Source organism: Vidua chalybeata, chromosome 21 (assembly GCF_026979565.1).
Source record: "Vidua chalybeata isolate OUT-0048 chromosome 21, bVidCha1 merged haplotype, whole genome shotgun sequence".
Lineage (NCBI taxonomy): Eukaryota > Metazoa > Chordata > Aves > Passeriformes > Viduidae > Vidua > Vidua chalybeata.
In genome coordinates, this window is record NC_071550.1 from 90,827 (window position 1) to 110,520 (window position 19,694).

At 37.9% G+C, this 19,694-nt stretch overlaps 1 protein-coding gene across 6 annotated transcripts in view; it reads right to left on the reverse strand.

Annotated features, from left to right (window-relative positions):
- The window catches only part of RALGPS1 (Ral GEF with PH domain and SH3 binding motif 1), a 78,436-nt gene that overhangs the window by 7,747 nt on the left and 50,995 nt on the right, over nucleotides 1-19,694 (reverse strand). For 4 of the 6 annotated variants that reach the window (XR_008434440.1, XM_053962082.1, XM_053962081.1 and 1 more), the window contains 4 exons: nucleotides 13,692-13,759; nucleotides 2,127-2,253; nucleotides 1,433-1,584; nucleotides 183-234 (listed from right to left, as the gene is read on the reverse strand). Coding sequence is in view for 5 of the 6 variants with exons in the window: in XM_053962082.1 (XP_053818057.1) it covers nucleotides 183-234; nucleotides 1,433-1,584; nucleotides 2,127-2,253; nucleotides 13,692-13,759 (399 nt within the window). In the remaining variant the exon portion in view is untranslated. Of the gene's footprint in view, nucleotides 1-182; nucleotides 235-1,027; nucleotides 1,585-2,126; nucleotides 2,254-13,691; nucleotides 13,760-19,694 lie in introns of those variants that run through there. The other 2 variants (XM_053962084.1, XM_053962083.1) reach the window with 2 other exon arrangements.

The following is a 19,694-nucleotide window of genomic DNA, read 5'->3' on the forward strand; positions in this document are numbered from 1 at the left end:
CTTTTCAGGTCCAATACCTTTACGGTGCTTTATTTCAAAATGTTTGCCATTTTTTCCCTAACTAATCAATAATTTGATAAAAATAACTATTGATTTAGAGCTTACCTATGTTAGGGATCATTTGTGAATTTCTTAGCTAAGTCTGTAGAGTGCTCAGTGAGTGTACATGAAGACTAACTCACCTTTCAAGCCCTGACGGCAGCTCCTCACTAAATTCTGAGCTTTCACTGCTATCTAGAAAGAGAGTAGTACAGAGAAGGAGTAAGAAAACCACCCATGGGAAAATACAAAGCCAATGTATGTGGATCACCAGAATACCTTTTGTATAGTACCGTGGACACTGCTTACTCAAATCATGTTTTGAAGAAGTGTTTAGAGTTCAGGGTAAAATCTCTAGTTGGAAGAGGCTTACATGAGCCTCTCCATTTATAGTATTTCACTCTTAACTCATGTTATTGCTGTGTTTTAATACCATTATTTAATTTTCATCATGCTTTTACTTCAGAAGCTGAGCATTTCAGGTACATAAAACCCAGCTCTTTTGTAAGGCAATATTTCTACCACAATATCCATAAGTCAACTGAAGTTATTAGATATGGTATCATGTTTTATTTTCAAGAAGCAAACACACCTCTAACAGAGGATATGTGAGCTGTATGCTGCTGCTAGGAGTTATTAAAAAAAAAAATATATATGATGGTATTCATAGCTAAAGTTCCTATCTCTCCTTCAAGGCCATCACTCATTTGTCCCTCCTTTTCTGGCACAACTATTTAGTTCACAGTTTTAATTTGCCCAGGACTGATCTGCTCAGTTTTAACACAGTGAGCTGTTCCTGTATTTTCAGAAGTGCAAAGATCATTTCAGTCTAACTCTTGGCCAAGTAATGTGCTATCTTTCACAGTCAATTTCTTATTCTAGAAATTGCCTGAGTGTCTTAAAATGTGGCTTTCTCTTGCTTAGAACACAGATCCTTGATCACTTTTTTGATATTATAATAATTGTTTTATTAATTATAATACCATAATGTGTTCATTTTACGTTTCTTTGTAAGTCTTAGAGAGTACTGCCAAACAATTCTCCCATCTTCTAAAACATATAGTTAAAATTAAAGCTTTCTTTGTGTAAAGGTAGATTTAAAAATATATATCCACTTTCGCCCTGGTAAAAGCTGACAAACACTTTGTGTCACACACCGAGCATCTACAAAACCAATCTTCCTTCATGCCACTTTTACCAAAAGCATCAGTGGATAATCGAGGAAAGCTGATGTAACATCGACCAAGTAGCAGCTCTGATCTACTTTCATCCATGAAAACAATCAGTCTTTGCAAGGGAGCTAATGTTCTTCCTAATTCTCTGCTTTCAGCTATCTGTGAGTCTGCAGCGCCCTGGGGACAGGAGCAGGGTGTCACTGCCCAGCAGACGGTACCTATGGAGAGGCCGTTGGCCAGGCGCGTGCCGGGCGTGTGGCCCCGCGCCGGGCTGTGACACTCCAGGACGCTGTCATCCAGCAGGTGCCGTGGCCGCTCCGTCGGGAAGGTGGCGCTTTTGCTCTCTACGACGCTCAACTGACACATCATACTGGAACATGGAAGAAGAGAAAAAATGAAACCCCCCTCATGTCATCTAACAGCAACCCTTGGCTCATATTATTTTCACTCAGCCTCTGCCTCATCAGCAGGTTATTAAGGAGCAGACAATTATATGCTACCATGTACTGTACATATGCTCCTTTACTACCAAAATGAGTTTCAGATTTTACTTCTCTTTGTCAGTAACAATTATTAAATTTCCGCAGCTGGGAAGTTGTAAATGTTTTAACTCCTCCATACAAAACCTGAACATCCTTGGTGGCAGCAAAAGCAAAAACCCAGAAAAAGGAGACACAGACCAAAGTGGATAAGCAGCTTTCAAGTATTGCCAGTGCCTGGCACTAGCAGAGAATAGAGTCAGCAAAAATAACAAATGTGCCATGAGAAAACCTAGAGAATACATAGTAGAGCCTGAAACACTCTTGCAATACAAGAAATGGAAAGGACAAATACCAGCATGTTCTTTGCTGCTATCTTAATTTTTTGTGACACATGTAACTGCCTGAGCATGAGACAGCTGGGATTACACACTTGTTTCCTAGGCTGTGACTCTTCCGGTGCCTTGGTACAGGAGGTGTAGGTAGACTTGCTGCTACTGAGGCATCAGGACATGTGGGTCTCCTGCTGAATTTCATAATTGCTGACATGTCAGATGGACCTAAAAAACAGAGATTATTTAACACTGGACTGATGCAAATCCCAGGAATTTCATTGGCTGGTGTGTTTAGGAACTGATTAAAATTAATTTTTACAGATAACCAAAAGGCACCATTTCTGAAGCACTGTTTCTTGCCCATTAGGGTTAAACCATCCATTTTTGTTATAAATTCATTTCCATAATCTTGAACTCCCTGGAATAATTTTTAAAATAGTTTTGCTCATACTTTTAACAATGAACTACAAAAACTCCTGGCATCCTTACAACAGCTGGATGTGCCAAAGTGTAATATGCAGAGCCATAAAGTCGGTTTGTACTTCAGGTGTGAATAGGAATGTTCACACATGTTTTGAATTTTGTTCTCAGCTTCATTTTGAATAAACTGTAAACTATCTGCTCATACTGAGTCACTGCTTGAGTAAGAAAAACCAAGGGCTTTTCATAGACCTGATGGACATGCATTACTTCTCAAACATCTATGAGCTCTAGAGATGTCTCACTGCAATCATTCTTCCTCTCAATTTACAGATTTTATGAGGCCTCACAGAAAACATGGACAAACTAGTTTTGTTCCAGCTCCTTGATGCTGTTCACAAAAGGCAGGCACTGACATTTGCAATACAGTGGAAAACACGGACTATCATCATCCTCAGTAAATGCCAGGCTCTTCTTGGCTTCACAGCAAACAGCTGAGATTTCACTTTTCAACACTTAGTTATGGCAATGGTGCTTGTGATGTAAGTGAGAACAGTGGTCATGAAAGTCGCCATCTGCCCCATATCTTTCTCCTTGGGACAGTCCAGGTACTAGCAGAACAGACTTTCCTCTACATTACAAAAATTACTTCTTGGAGGTTTCAGCAACCTCAGCTTAGTCAGCTTCTGGACTTTTACCAAAACCCACCCATTAAGAAGTTGACACAAGAAGAAACTTTGTGATGTGAAAAGCCATATACAATCATCATCAAAAGTGTACAATAATTACAAAAGTGTCTGGCATCAAATAAGTAATAAACTGAAACAGAAAAAAAAAAAAAAAAAACCAACCTCAAAACCAATCCAAAACACCAACATTCCATGGCACAGTTTGACAACGGGTTGTGAACATGAACTTTTAACAGAAAAGGTTCTCAGAGACAAGACTTCCCAGGGAAATGGTCATGGCACCAAGACTGTCAGAGTACAATGTGAGTCTGGTTATATCACCACACTCTTAGTGACATAATTTAGTTTTACGTAGCCCTGCAAGGAGCAGGAAGTTGGACTCAATGATCCTTATAGGTCTCTCCTTACTTGAGACATTCTGTTTCTATTTGTTATACAGGCTGCTCTCTCTACCCTGAAGCACCCTGAAGGAAGATATCAACTTCTGCCTTGAACTGAGCATTCATGAGACACAAGAATAAATAGGAGAACCAGTAATAAGTTTGTCCCAGTAAGAGGCAAAAAAAAAAAAAAAAACAAACCAAATAAATGCAAGATGCTTTCCTGCCCATACTCACTCTGCAATATAGACTTATATCAAGTTGTAGGAAAAAAAGAAATTAATTCCAAATTATTTGTATTCTTATTTCCCCATAGCCCAGACTCTGGAATTTCACTGTGAAATTGGATTGTAACTAAGAAAAATTGCAAAGGGTTTTCTCTAGCAGTAAGGGGAAAGATTTAATCCACAGAGTGTTCTGCCCATTTGAGCAAACAGTTCATTATGCTGCTTAATTAATAATGGAGTCCCAAGACAAGCAAAAAAACATATAACTTTATAACTTCTTTTAGCAATACAGAAAGGAGGGACAAGTTTGTTAGAGGAACTTTCAGTAGTATTATTCATCAGACCATCAATTTAGTAGGAGAACAAAGACAAAACAGTTTTTAAGCATGTTTTCTTCCTCATTCATATATACCATCAGGACAGCATTTTTGCCTGCCTGTCTTTGCTACCATTACACAACTGCAAATTTGTGAAACACAGCAGTCATAGCATCAGTCACTGGCATATGCAGCTTCAGAGAAGGTCTTATACCTAATGGACACATGCAGTTTTTAAAAATGCACTTTCAGTCATTACTTCATCCAGAGATTCACCTAGAGATGCACATCTGGGATGTTGGAGAGAGCCCAGTACACCATTCTTGCTGCACATACAACTAAAATTTTGATGCATTTGGGCTGTAACACAACACTGGAAGCTTCTTCCCTAAAACCAAAACAGTTAATCTTCCATTTCTGCCATGGAGGTGAAGAAAAAGTATGATTATGAATGCAATTACGTGTTGCCTAATTTAATGTAAAAACTGTATGGATTCATAATTCACCATTAGGTTTGAAAAATCTTATCTGCTGTATTAGTAGCAAGAATATGCATTTCACTAAAGTCTTTTACCATGGATTTTCATTACAAATTAAAATTTACACAGAGACAAAACAAATGCCTTCAGAAGTTTCAGAGATGATTACAAGTTCTTTAGTTTGAAAACCTCCAGTTCTTCTCATGGACTAGGTTCCCAAAAAAGGAGTGTGCCCTACATGCTTTCTTTGTAGTGCCTTTCCATCAGATACTTTTCAACTTGTGAACAGGAAAATACTTAGGACTATTGAGGTATTTATTACTTGTTAAGAAGCCTAAAATAGATTGGAACTGAAACCCAGGATAAAGACAGTGGCAGCTAAAAGAGAATTCCCCTGAAAATTATGAGCATTTATCAGCAAGAGTTTAATCTGAAACTCAGCATAAACTTCAGCATAAACTTCAGCCTCTCTGAGGCTTGTCCCTTAATTTGGCTGCAGGATTTGTTCATTTTTATATTGCTTCCTGCTGTGTCATTCAGGTGTTTCTGATGCCAGTTCTCAATCTTGATTTATATTAAGTTTTTTTTCAAATGGATGACATTAAGTTCTTTTAAGTTCACTGAATGCTACTGAAGTATTATTTTTAACAAGTTACTGAAACCACAGCCTGTGAAATAGTAGCATCTTAAGGCATAGAGCTAGAGGATTATCAGTATAGTGCAGTGCTTTTTCACACAGACATTGTGCCACGTGTAGAAATAACTGTTAAATTTTGTAACACATAATAGTTTAAAGGTTAAGTTTCTCACAGTGGAGAATCAGAGACCTGAAAGCAGTTTGATTAATTTTGTTCCAAAACACTGACATGCAACAAAACAAAAGCATGAGACTGCATCAAAATTACTTTATCAGAAAGAACAGCAAAATAACAAGTCCAGTGCTGACACAATCAAGTTATTACAAAATCAAAGCTGGCTGGATTTGACTCCAGGTAAGTTCAAATGTTACTATCAAAACCTACAAAGAGTAAGAGATATTATCTAGCAAGAAATAATAGTTTGAGACTTTTCACTCTACACTCCCTTTTTTTCTCCCTCTCTTTAGGGAGCATGGACTGAAATTTACTCTAATACAATTGCAAAATGAAGCTATCTAAAGATTGATCATTATAAAGATGATAATTACTTGACTTAAGTAAGAGCTTTTATTACCTGGACAGCTTCAGAACAGAAAAAGTTTGATAAACTACCACCCTCCCCCTGAAACAAATTATGAGGCATGTCTAAAGAGACTCCACATCTCAGATTATAATATAATACTAGGGAACATTATGAATAATATAAAAATAATATTAGGGAATAAGATTTCAGTTCATATAAAAATATTGCGAGGCTTAAGGTGTGATGTATCAAGGGTGACAGAGTTTGTGGAAATAGGTGTAAGAGTCTTAAGACAACGGTCCAGCTTGGCTTCCTTGATATTATATAAGGCAAGCACAATTGCTTGCATTACTCCTGTCAAAGAAGGTAATGGACCTGGGTTGACAGACCACTGGAACAGGTTGCCTAGAGAGAGACTGTGGAGTTTCCTTCACTGGAGGTATTCCAGTGCCATCGGACACAGTCCTGTGCCATGTGCTGTAGGATGACCCTACTTGAGCTGGAAGCTTAGACTAGATGACCTACTCTGGTCTTTTCCAACTATGTTGTGATTCTGTGACTTATTCAAATTCCAAGTTAGGTGTCTTCAGTGAAGATCCTGCTGGCAGAAAACAGAGTGCTTTGTGGGATCAAATGAAAACAGAAGTATCATCTGTGCTGGTATTATTATGGCTGGACTGACCATTTTCAATGTAGTTCTGCATCCTCCTCATCTCCAAGGCAAGAGAAGGAAATCCATACAGTTTAGCTCTGTTAGCCCTGTGCTAAGATAATAAGAATCTGAACTACAACACCTTTATATAGTCTTTGTATCTGCTCTGCTGCCAAATGTCTATGAAGAAGAATGGTGAAGTTTATAGAGGTCTCCTCAGCTGGCTACACTTAGTTCAGCAAGAAATCTGGGGTGCAGTGAGTGTCAGCATGAGTTATGGGGCATAGGGCAGATGACCTCATTTCTGTAAAGGAGTAAGAGACAACGAGAGCCCATGTCAAGAAGGATGCCAAAGAGGATAAGCAGTGAGATACTGACAATTGCATAGACCAAGGGATGTTTATGGACATACCAGACTGCTGAGCAATTAGCTGGGGAAGTTATGCCTGATACTGCTGATAACAAAATTCCAATACTTAAATAAATTCATTTGGGATTGAGCTATTTTGCCCTTTTTTTCCAATAAGTGAAGTCATCTGCTACTGCTAACTCTCGTCTTTACTCTTCTGGCTCCACTCCTAGTGCATACTGTTACCATGATTGCTATTCTGTTATTTTGCCTTTCATGGAGACAAAGCACTCGTAGCAGGATTTTCCAGTCAGCTGGCATGAACAAGGGTTAGTTTGGTTTTCATTATTTCTCAGCATCATTTTCAAGATTATGCTGACATGCACAGGAATGATGTATAAAAATATTAAAATGTTATTAAAAATGTGTTTGCATTAGGGAACGTGAGACAACTTCATCAGAGCAAGTCGAGTGCTGTTCAGAGATCTGTGGCAAGAACATTTGGAAAAGTTTACACATATCCCAAAGGATCTCACTGTTTTTTCCTTTGCATAATTTTTCCATGAATAATCCTTCAAATGTTATAAATGAATGTTACTTTTGCAATCCTTCAGTAAAACATGTGAACATTTACAGTCTCCAGAGCTTTTAAAAAAAGCAGCAGGGTGAGGGAGTTACAGTTCACAATTTTTCTCCACTAAAGAGCTATCAATAAACCAGTACTAGATATGCAAACTAAAAACTGAAAATGAGTTGCATATTATATGATGAAGAACTGAGTGATTTTTCAGGAAAGTAGAACAGTCTCAACTATTCACTATTTTTGGTGAGCAGTTAAGAAGTAAAACTTACCAGCTCTGTTTCTAAAAAATAAAGACATTCCAAGCCACAGACTCTCTAGTTAAATCTTCACTGTAAATTTTTACTACTCTGTTTCCATTGTAACCAGTATGTGATAATTAAAACTTTCAAAAAGAAAGACCTAATTACAAAACACACAATAAATAACTTTAGATTAATTTTGTGCACAGAATCTAGAATGACAGAAAAAAATTACATCTAGAATGACGGCTATTGTAAAAGAGCATTTTTAATTTTCAGAGTATTGCTTTACAATTCAACAAAAGGCTACTAATGCATACAACATGTAAGAGACATGCATGTTATGAGTTGTTTCTCAGACAAGAGCAAACTAAAAACAAGTATCTGAGTTCTTGACTGCACTTCCCCGTGCTTCTCCAAGCTCCCCAAAAGCAGTGACACACACACACTCACACATACACGTACTTCTGACTGCACAGTAAGCACACTTCAGTGTATTTCCTTCAAATGCTTCCTGTATAGAAGTGATACTTTCAGTTTAAATGTCACTTTTATGGAATGACTAATTGTCAGCATTTCTGTTACTTATTCTGTACCAGTGGAATGTGCAAACCCCAGAATTACACTTCAGCAAAAACGCTGAAGTTTTTGCAGTTGGATCTACAAGGCAGTATATGGGCTTGGGTGACATCAAGATTGGCAATGAAGACATAGCCATTGTGAGAGCATAGCTGCAGGGAAACTAAAGTAACCAATCAATCAAAAAAAAACCAACCCAACTTTTAACAGAAACTATTTCAGGTGACTGCTGTGATAAAAGAGTTAAAAACAAAAGACCAAAACCAACTAAACCTCCAAATAACAAGTCAAAAAAGCCCTTTGTCCTCTGGCTGGTCTGTATTTGTAACATTCCTCAGGATAATAGCTTGGTAATTAAAATAAGCATCAATGAACTAGGACATTAGACTTGTTTGGTAAGGAAGTCACAGAAAGTAATAGAAAGCGAGGAAGTTAAAAACTAAGCACAATCATTCTCTCCATGGAAAATTCGTATTTGTTTTGACAGAATATTCTTCTACAATTTTTTTTAGGCTTTGGTATGTTAAGAAAAAAACCCACCATACACTAATTCCAGCTGGATTTAGTGGTTGATAACATGTGAATCCACAGATTTGTCTGGTATTGATTTGTTTCAAAAATACTCCACTGAGTTGTAAAAGTTTCTCAGGAAAGTATCATAGAGGAAGAGAATGTAAACCAAAGAGTAAAGTTTTCTGGACAGTCTGTAAATTTATGTGAAGAAAACTTAAAACTTCCATTTCCACCTTAAGTCCTGTGTAAGAAAAGCAGACACAGTGTGCATAAAGCAATGACCAAGAACTTGCACAAGGATTAGACAATCCTCATTTCCACAGAATGACTGGCTGCTAAAGCACTTAGCACAAACTATTTATTAGTTGCCAAAGCAACCAGTAAAACAAATGGCAAAACTAAATGTCAAACTCAGTGTTTACATGGAAAATGATGGCGTGGGGGTTTTTTTATTATAAAATGCTGTAACTGCTGTAGAGATATCACTAATGTAGTATCGTTAGTTCAGAGGGTTACAAATGTGCAAACTTTCACCAATCTTTCTTTCTTCTGTTTCTAGATTTTCAACTACTATATATCACATACTCTACATCCAATAATTGACCTCTTCTAATTAATTAAAATATTTACTCTAAGCTTGTTATGAGCTAGCTCTCAAAGCTGAATGGACTTGGCAATATGGGCTGAATTTTACCCCAGTAACAAAGAAGAGAATATACCTGTTTCAGATTAATTATTCCACATTCCCGATATGATGGTAATAGAAAACCTCTGGTCTAATCATTTTCCCCTCAAGAATTATGCCAAGACCTACTTGGGGGAAAAAAAACAAAAAGAAAAAAAAAAAAAAAAAAGGAGGGGTGAGGGTCCATCCCTGACTACTGCATAACAAATCCCCCAAAATAAGGGCTACCCACAGCAGAGGCCTGGCTGTTGCTAAAATTTAATGCTAGGTGTTAGTTTTAATGAAGGGGTTCATTAAAAATCACAGAATTGTTAAGCCCAGTCTTTGAGTCACTTAGTATTAGATACAATTTTCTGGATATGGTAATTATTTTACCATTATTTTAACTTTTTATATTGTTTTTCAAGACAGAGTAAACATACTACATTCCAGAGAATGAGTAATCACTTTGTATGTTCTGCTTAGCACTGCACCCTGAACTTTTCCAAATAACATGATGAGAAAGAGTGAGCATAACAGAACATTTCTCAACTGAGCTACACGTGGTGTGCAAATTCTGAGACACTTCAGTTGCTTAGAAGGCTTACATTTACCATATATTGCATTAAATCTTTTCCTTTGTTCTGGGAAAATTCATTGAGTTGCACCTTCCAAAACAACCTAACAGCCATACCATAAATGACAAGCACCTTCCAGCTAACACTGCAGGAACAGAGATGTCTTTTACAGCTAATTCAACTAGAAACTGTGAACAGTTAGCATACTATAAGCTCTCCAGCTACATCCTCTCTCTCTCTCTCACAAACCACAGCAAGGCAGAATGAACAGACTTAAGTTGCTGCCAAGGAAGTTGTGTGAATCACACAGTTCCCAAAAGCATTCAACTAAACTGCTTAAAGCTCCTTCTTAAATGCTACTTGCGGAGAAGAATCTCTGCAGCATTATGGAAGACATTAAATCTTCCTGTGAAAGCACTATTCACAATTATATAAGCATTTGGTAATTAAATGAGACCCTCTTAGCCACTAATATACAAAACATAGCTTGTTGTGAGACAGTCACTTTAATCAGATGCCTGCCTCCTGTTTGAATTTACTGGAAAACTAGTTGGCAAAAGAAGTGGAAAATGGACACATGGTTTTCTCCAGCACTTTGCAAACAGAAATGCTGCAGGACTTAACTGTTTTTATTGAGCCTCACACTCATAAAGATATTTCAAGGGGAAAAAAAGAAACCCACAATGTCTCTGGCTACAGTAAACTGTTACTATTTTTTTGAAAGAGAGAAAACTGGGTAGAAGATAAATTCACAGTGCTGGCATGTAAAATCCATTTCCATCATCAAGACATGCAATTATATTTTAGAATACTAAGATGACACTATTCCCTGCACTTAATCCCATTGTAGGCTTTGGAATTATTACCAATGACATTGAACTTTTTTTGTGTCTCTGGAAACACATGCTGATCTCTAAGGAGGCAGCATGTCACAGGCAAAACTCAACTAGACTTATTGCTATTAGTAATGTATCAACCTTTGTACTATCGAGACAACTGAACTGATGACTGGCCTTATGGGCTAAGAACCTTTGACTTTAAATCACTATTATCAGACTCCCATGCCTTAAACTATTAACTGGAACATTAAACTACGGCCCAAAGCATTTTGAGATCATCTATTATCATTGTAGCTTACCACCTGCAAAGGACTTACTTCTGGCATACAATGTCCAAAGTGGAATTAATTTCAAGGTATATCTTGAATCCAAATAAAATTGACAGCAATACCTGTAAGTGTGCTATTTTTAATTCTCCATGTTCAAATATCTCATCACTGGTATTTGAGTATTTTTGTTCAGAATTATTCAAAACTAACATATGGCAATACTCCTATTTATTAATGTTGTGAAATAAACAATAAATTATTGCCTTCATGCTTAGTTAGCTTTCAATTTGAATTCATGCTAACTTACTTAATAAACTTTCTCAAGGAATAAATTTTTCAGTAAAATTCATTTTCAGTAAAATGCAGTGGATTCCATTTAGTAGCATTTTTCCAGCCACACAGGTGCAGCTCACCAAAAAATTCCTGTGGGTATTACAAAATGCTGATGGCAATTCATTGTCTAACTGGCAGTAAATGAGAACTCTCTAGCTGAGCAAGAAATAAATACAGCAGTCCACAAAAGGGTCAACTTTCGAAGGAAATACTAACAGAAGAATGGAGCAATAGGAATGACTCAGCACTTGGTGTCTAGTCATCACATTAATTCTCACTCTGAGTAAAGCAACCTTACAGAGCACTTTAAGGGCACTGCAGATTCAGAAGGGAAAATTCACCCTCTCCTAATACTACAAGATACTATAGAATCACATATCCAATGAAGTAGGTACTACTGAACATTGTCCCAATCACTTTTTGTGGACTCCAGCTGAGCTCACTGCAGTATCATGCTGTATTCCTTGCCTAGATCAGACAAGTTCCAAGTTCTCATTTCCAACTTCGGAACTGTATTTTTAATTGCCTTCCATTAGAGTTCTAATAAGGTCTCAGCCCTTGATTACGACTTACAGAGTACTGGCGATGATCACATGCCACGCTGCTACGAGTGAAATTATATTCCATAATCATACAAATGAACTGTTAACATCAAAGTTCAAGAGTTGAGCATGTAGACATGAGTAATACAAAGTAAAAGCCAGAAAATAAAAAGAGTTTACTTGTCTGCTTTATATATGTAAGAAAGATGTATTCAAATGAGAGGCAATGACTTCGTTTCAAGTCTCTAGTATGAAAAATCAAATCCTCATAAAAGCAAAAGAAAATGTGGCATGATGTGGTGGGTTGACTTTCATGGGCTGTCAGTACTCCCCATCCTTCACAGGATGAGGTGAGGAAAATACGATACAAAACCTTTCTGGGCTGAGATAAAGGCAAATTAATTTTAAAAAACAATGACTGTGTGCAGAAGCAAAAGAAATCAAAAGAAAAATTTATCATCTACTTCCCATTAGTGGGCAATAAGAAGCCATGGCCTAACCCAAGTATGGTAGCACATGCTTAGGAAGATAAACACTTTAATAATAAATGCCTTGCTCCCCCCTTTCTCTTAGCTTTTATTGGTGAGTGTGTCATATGGTATAGAATATCTCTTTGGGCAGCTTAAATCAGCTGTCCTGGCTACATACCCTCCCAGCCTCTTGTCCATCCCCAGCCTACTGGCCTTTTTGGTAGGGGGTTGGGTTTGGAGAGATAGCCTTGATGCAGCGGGCACTGCTTAGCAGAAGCCTGGTAACTTATCAACACCTTTCCAGACACAGATTCAGAGAACAACACTGTGATGGCTCCTGTGGGGAAGTTAACTTCCAAATGCATTTCTGTATGAAGAAAGTGCTCATTACGAACGACTTTTGAACTCATCTAATTAAAAAAAATATATATATCCTGTGAACTACTCCTTTATGCAGCAATTAATAATACTGAGCATTAAGCAGGGAAAGGAAAAGCACCTCCCTAAAGAAACTGAAGACCAGGTTTATCTGACTCTGGGAATAGCAATCACAATACAAGGACAAACAAGAGGTTCTCTATAAACAACTGGTCATTTGACAGCAGCCAACATGAAGAGCTGGGAAGCAAAGGAAAAACACATGGGATTTTTCCTCATTTTATACTTAGCATCTTCCTTTTTCTTCCTCTCATTTACTTTGCCTTTCATTGGTGAGAAAAAAAGACATTTTGAATGCCAATTAAAACTGCATGTCAGATGTGGTCTGGACTCCTTGGGGTTTTTACATTCACTCATGGTTTTACATAATGAGACAGAAAATTGGCCACTCAGGTTCAAGAGATTAAAACAGAACAGCTTTTGAGATAATAGTTCATATAGCAGGAAGTACATTTCACATAGCCTGATGTTTGTTTAGTCTGAGCATAGCAATAAACAGCAGATTAGTTTTTGTCAGCTTATGGATGGTACTCTAGTTTTTCAGATGTTGCCAGAAGCTGTTGTTGCTACAAATCTCTTGTCCTCCTGCTGTCCACAATGAAATTGTCTCAAATGTTTGTGATCACACAGAAACCTGAAGGAAGAATTTCCTTCCCTGCATTGTTTTTTTTTGTACTGCAAGAGGGCTCTTTTTTCTTCACTTATTAAATAATGATGAAAACACACACATTTGTAAAAAAAATCACACAATCTGACACCTGTTCGAACACTAGCAAACACTCTGTGACATCCCTTGAACTGGGACTGCTTTTATACAAGTCAGCAATCTTTCTTGTTGACTCATGCTACTGATGTACCTCCGGGTTTTCCCATATATTTCAGTAGAGGATTTCTGTAATTAAAATTATTTCCTTACTCAAATTTTCAAATGATGTTTTATACCTGCAAGATCTTCTTTGGAGGAAACCAGTCGAGGAGAGCTGTTACCTGGCTCAATTCTTAAAGATAATCTGGAAAAACAAGTTTTTAGAGAAATTAACAAAAAAAAAAATTCTTAATAAAAGTTGAAAGAAATTGAAGAAGTAATTATTTTGGCAGTGCTAACTAGGAATTAATAACTATGCTTCTTGGAAGTGTAGTTATTTATTCTGTGATGTAACAAAACAATTATTTTTTTCAAGTAAATCACTACCTGTCAGAACCAAGAAAGAAACTCTGAAGAAAGTCTATGAAAGCAGAAAGAGAAAACATTATTTAATCCTCTCTCTCAGTTCAAAAACGTAACTTCATTCAGTCTTTCGCCTTGGGAAAAAAAAAAAAAAACAAACTCACAAAGTTAGTAATTTAGATACAAACCTAACATTTTATTCCTTCTAAACATGAAAGCAAATTAACTGTTACCATGTCGAAATGTGCACACAGAAATAGCTATTTTGTTACTGTGACTTATAGAAAAGAAGCCTAATAGGACAAAGTGACCAACACTTAAAAATAAAATAAGGTAATTAGAAGAAAGTATTAGATGCCACACTGCCTCACTCCATGTGTTTTATTATGTGCTCACTCACTCTTGTGCTCTCAGCATTTCAACAAATCTCAATCTCCCCATGCACATCACTTCTGGCATTTCTCAAGTTTAGGCAGTCTTAAGTTGACATCCATGGGTCCTTTGCTCTGTACCAGTCTGACAAAAAGATCTACATGAAGGACTACAATGTTAAGTAAATTTTAATGGAATAGGCATAAATCCAAACTTTCTAGCTGCAGCAAAGCTGCAAAGTTTCTAGCTGCAGCACCCTGCTGTGCACCCCAAGGAAAGGCTTTCTGACTTCAGATAAAAACATGCAAAGGGGTGGAGGGAGAAACCTATGACAGTATTTCAAACTATCATCTATGGCTCAGCCATCACTTTCCTTATTACTCTTTATTGGGAATAGCTTTCAGTTCTTTCTCTACAATATTCCAACATTATCAACTATGTTTTAGTGTGAAGTCAGTTAACAAAGCTACAGTCTGTTCCATGTTTTCATATTTCTATCCTTCTGACAGCACTAGTCTTTTAACTATCCAAAGTAATGTATTTCAAGTAGGTAATGAATCATTCCCTTCCAGACAACTTTTCTTTCTGTCAACTTGATTTCTGGGACCAGGAAGCAGTAACATAACTCTCCTAGAGAGTTGCAATAATATAAATCAGTGCACGATTCAAATGTTGATAACATGGGAATTTTTCAGTATGGAAAAAAGACAAAAGAATTTAATGAAGTCCTTCCCTGTAAATAAAGACCTGCTGTGTGAATTTATCTTCCATGTCTGTAGAAATGTTTCAGTTGCATCCCTTGCACGGTAGTTATTCTTTAGTTCACTTTTAAGGCTGATCTGTTCCTCACTATATTCAAATCTTATTATTCCCATGCCTCGAGCTTGATTTTTGCAAAGAAAGCTGTTTAGTATTTTTTTTTCTTTGTTTTGTTTTGTTTTAATGATCTTCTACAGAAACTGTGCCACAGACGCTATTCAGAAATTTGGGTATTAAGCCCATTTTACTGGGTTAGCTCATATTTGACAAACCAAAGTCCCCAGGCAAAGCAGGCATTTCAAATGGTTTCACAGGTTTTCTGCAAATGGAAGCAGACAACCCTCCTTCCGATAACCCATCATTGTTCCACAATTGCTAATTTCTTCTGTGTCTGTCTATACAAGGGAGATGTTACTCATCTTTTGCCACTGGTGAAAACAGCATTTTTAGTTTCTGCTATCTTTCAGAAACTCATCTCTGAAGTTCTTTCCTTATCCTGCATCACAGAAGGTTCTCAGTTTTATTAGTCCTCTGTAGCAATAGCCACAGTTTATTCAGTCACTGTGGAAACATTCATCTAATAAGTCCACTGCTAAAATATATGATTACAGTTCAGTCTACGCAAGCCAATAGCTTCTTTCTTTTGTGATTTTTCTAGATATCACAGGGATGTGATTTGTAATGCATTCCTCCTGGAAATTTTTTGCTTGGTTAGAATAAAATGAATTGAATTCTGAATGTAAGGATTAGAGACCATATTTATTCCAAAGCATGCTGAACTGAATTGTGTTCATTAAGCAGGACCAGTCCATAATTTCAGGTAACTATTTATAGCATCATGTATTTTTTTTCAGCAAGAATGGCAAGACTACCTCACATATCTGATAAGGCCAGACATCATTTGTCTAATGGCACAATTTTTTACCAAGTTCATCAGTTTACTGTGTATCAAGCTCCTGGCTCCAGTAGAACTCTTAGATGTTTGAAAAACAGCATAGGTGAAATACTGCCTATGAATAGGTACATCAGAGGAAGTGCTACGACCTGATAAAAGATTTAAGGCAAGTGCATTCTTACACCTTCTTTAGTGACAAAAGCCAAGCCAAGTGAGATCAACTTCCATGCAACTACTTGCACTGTATTTCTCTCTTTCTGTCTAAAATTATTCTTGTAAGGAAGAAAAGAGGAACATAACAGCAGGAAGAAAGACCGAACACCTTTATGCTTTTAACAAGGTTTTAGGAAGAGGTATGCTATGATTACACCATCTAGAAAGCACATATGTTGTGTGCTGAGAAACTCAGAAATTCACTAACAGAGCAACAAATGAGTCTTCAGTGCTATCAAATGGGATTACATCACTCTTCGCTGGTCATCTCCCCAGAATATGTGAAGTTAGATAATGTTGGTTATCTGTTTGGTTATGTTAAACTGCACTCTGAATCTTAGCCCTTTCTAAATCTCTGACAGTTTGGATGTCGACTTCCATGACGCCAGAATTCTACAATGTTTCCAGAAAAACTAGAATGCAATTTATTTATTTTCAACCTACAAAAATACAGAATGTATTAAAAGAAGAACAAATAAATGCAAGCCTAAATGTATTTTGGTAAATATAAAATACTCACGCTGACATGTTATATTTAAAATAAACTGTTGAGAAAAGGGAATATATTCTGACAATGAGATGTCATTCCTGAGCCACTTTCTCCTCTATTCCCCCTCTCCTCCAGAAGGCTGGAAACAATCAAAAACATTCTTTATTTCCAAGAAGAGATACTGACAGTCAGTACAGTTTCAATCAGTCCTGGCTTGTTTGCCACCACCCAAATTCAATTTTGCAATTCCTCTGACACTCCATTTTCCATGGAGCAGCACAAGTTCCATACATGCACACACATGCTCAATGTTTCCCAAACAAGATCCCTGGAGCCAGAATCTGTGGCCCCTGAGAGACTTGGTGTGATACTTTCAATAGATCAGTGCATACTTTGAGACCTGATGTCTTACCACCAAGATGCATCATCCATATCCTCACACACCTAACGACATTCTCACAGCTGAATGTTCAATGTCAATCATTAGCATTACTTTAAATAAAAAAAACTACCTTGGTTCCAGCATGCCTAATAAACCACTCATAAGGCATAAAGACACTCTATTTTGTGTTTGCCCCTGTGTATCATCAGAAATGCATCTCAGAAGTCACTATATTCATCCAATATCACAGTACTGTTAGGATTTATTTTTTGTTTCAAGAATCCTTTTCAAAAAACAAATCTTTGTTTTACCTATTGTAAGGAAGCCTAGTTTTAGTGCATGGTCTAAATGTTGACATATGAAATTTCAACATTCCAAAATTATACTGCAAGAGTTCAGCTAAGACACGTGTCAGGATAAATCCTAGATATCAGCCTCAGAAACTGCCCACAAGAAACTGAAACTTCAAAGCTGCTGAGTTAGTATTAATAATGGCTCAGTCTTGGACATGGTCTTATTTAATATCATTGCCGATGATCTGGACAAGAAGACCGAGTGCACTCTTGGTAAGGTCATGGATGACAGTAAGTTGGGTGGGAGTGCTGATGTGCTGGAGGGCAGGAAAGCTCTGCAGAAGGATCTGGACAGGCTGGATTGATGGGCTAAGATCAACAATGTGAGGTTCAACAAGATGATGTGCTGGTTCCTGCAATTCAGTTACAACAACCCCATGCATTGCTACAGGATGGGACAGAGCGGCTGGAGAGTGGTCCAGGAGAAAGGGACCTTGGGGTGCTGGTCAACAGCAGCTGAACATGAGCTCGCATATGCCCAGGTAGGCAAGAAGGCCAATGGCCTCCTGGCCTGTATCAAAAGTACTGTGGCCAGCAGGACTAGGGAAGTGATTGTCCCTCTGTACCAGTGAGGCCAAAATTTGAATCCTGATTCAGCTCTGGGAATCTTACTGCAGGAAAGACATTGAGGCACTGGAGTGTGCCCAGAGAAGGGCAAAAAAGCTGGGAAAGGACCTAAAGGATAAGACATATGAGGAGTGGCTCAGGGAGCTGGTGGAGCTTAGCCTGGAAAAAAAGAGGCACAGGGGGGACCTTCTCTGCAATTCCCTGACTGGAGGGTATAGCCAGCTGGGGGATCGGCCTCTTCTCTCAGGCAATCAGCAACAGGTCAAGACAAAATAGCCTCAAATTGTGCCAGGGGTTTGTACTGTTCAGGTGGGACATCAGGAACAATTTCTCCACAGAAGGGGTTGTAAGGCATTTAGAAAGGGCTGACCAGGGAGGGAGCAAAATCATCATCCCTGGAACTGTTCAAGAAACAACTGCATATGGCACTCAGTTTACCTAGTCTAATTGACAAGGTGGTGATTGGTCAAAGGTTGAGTTTGATTATCTTGGAGGTCTTTTCCAACCTTAGTGATTCCATGCTTCTATGATTCTATTTTGTGTCCTGTGGGAGAGGCAGTCAAGCCACAATTACAGCTACTGAACCATATGGCCACTGGATCACTATGAATCTCAGACTAACAGTGAAGGTTTTCTTCCACCCCTCATTTCACCACAATTCTTGGTGGAAAAGATCCAGGGAATATAGCTGCCTGGAAGGCTGACTGAAGACGAACTGCAACCAAGGTTCACTGCTACAAGTACTAATTTAAGTACTAATACTTACTATAAGTACTAAGTACCTGCCATTTAATACCTGTTCCCACAGGACTGGAACTAACATGGTACAGCTAGGACTTCTATAGCTCCAGCACTGCTAGGAGTCAGTATAGCCTTTTAATTGCCGCTCAATTTCTCTTGAATGTTTTCCCATAGCATCTTGCTTATCTGAACTCAAATTTGAACTGATTTTTCTGTAAGTCATCTTATTACTATATTGCCTAATATGCTCTGAAGAACCAATTTATAGGCATGGGTAGCAGCCTGACTGTCCTGTCCTGTCCAGACAGATAATACTGTAATAAAAATAACAGTCTTCAAACTGGTTTCACTCAAAAAACAGCCGTGAGAATATAAGGCCTGACCTAACGACACCAAAAGGTCAGCAAAAAACTTTATAGGAATGGCTGCAAGGTATGTCTGGTTAGGAGAGGATGTGGCATTGTGCCACAATGCTACATACTGCTAAAACTGAGCAGCTAATGCAGAAAACAGTATATGGCCTGACCAAGAAAGATCTGTTATTTTTAGGATATGACATCATTGTCAGGGGTTTTCTGGAGCATTCCTACTTGCTGACAAGCACAAGCCTAAAGGAAGCAATTGGACTGGCACAAAAAAAATGCTAGAGAAAAGCTTTGTTTATATAAAGCAGCTGCCATATTTTCCTTTCCAGTGTAATTGAGGTTCCCATTTGGCAAAACGTGTGTTGGGATTCTGCCAGTACATTTTAGGACAACTATCTTGTCTCCCTGACAGCCTGGTACTGAGATAGTTCTGTTCTTCATGCCAAAGGTGACACATACCTCTCTGCAGAGAGCACTAATGCTGTCCCTGGCTCAAAAAGAGCAGTCACTACAAAGAAAAAGACAGAAGAGATTCTTACCCACTCTAAAAACTTAGTACTCTCCACAGTTTTGAAGCTTACAGTTTCTTCTGGCATGGGACCAGAAAATGCTATGACACTAAAGGGAAACTGAGAGGAAA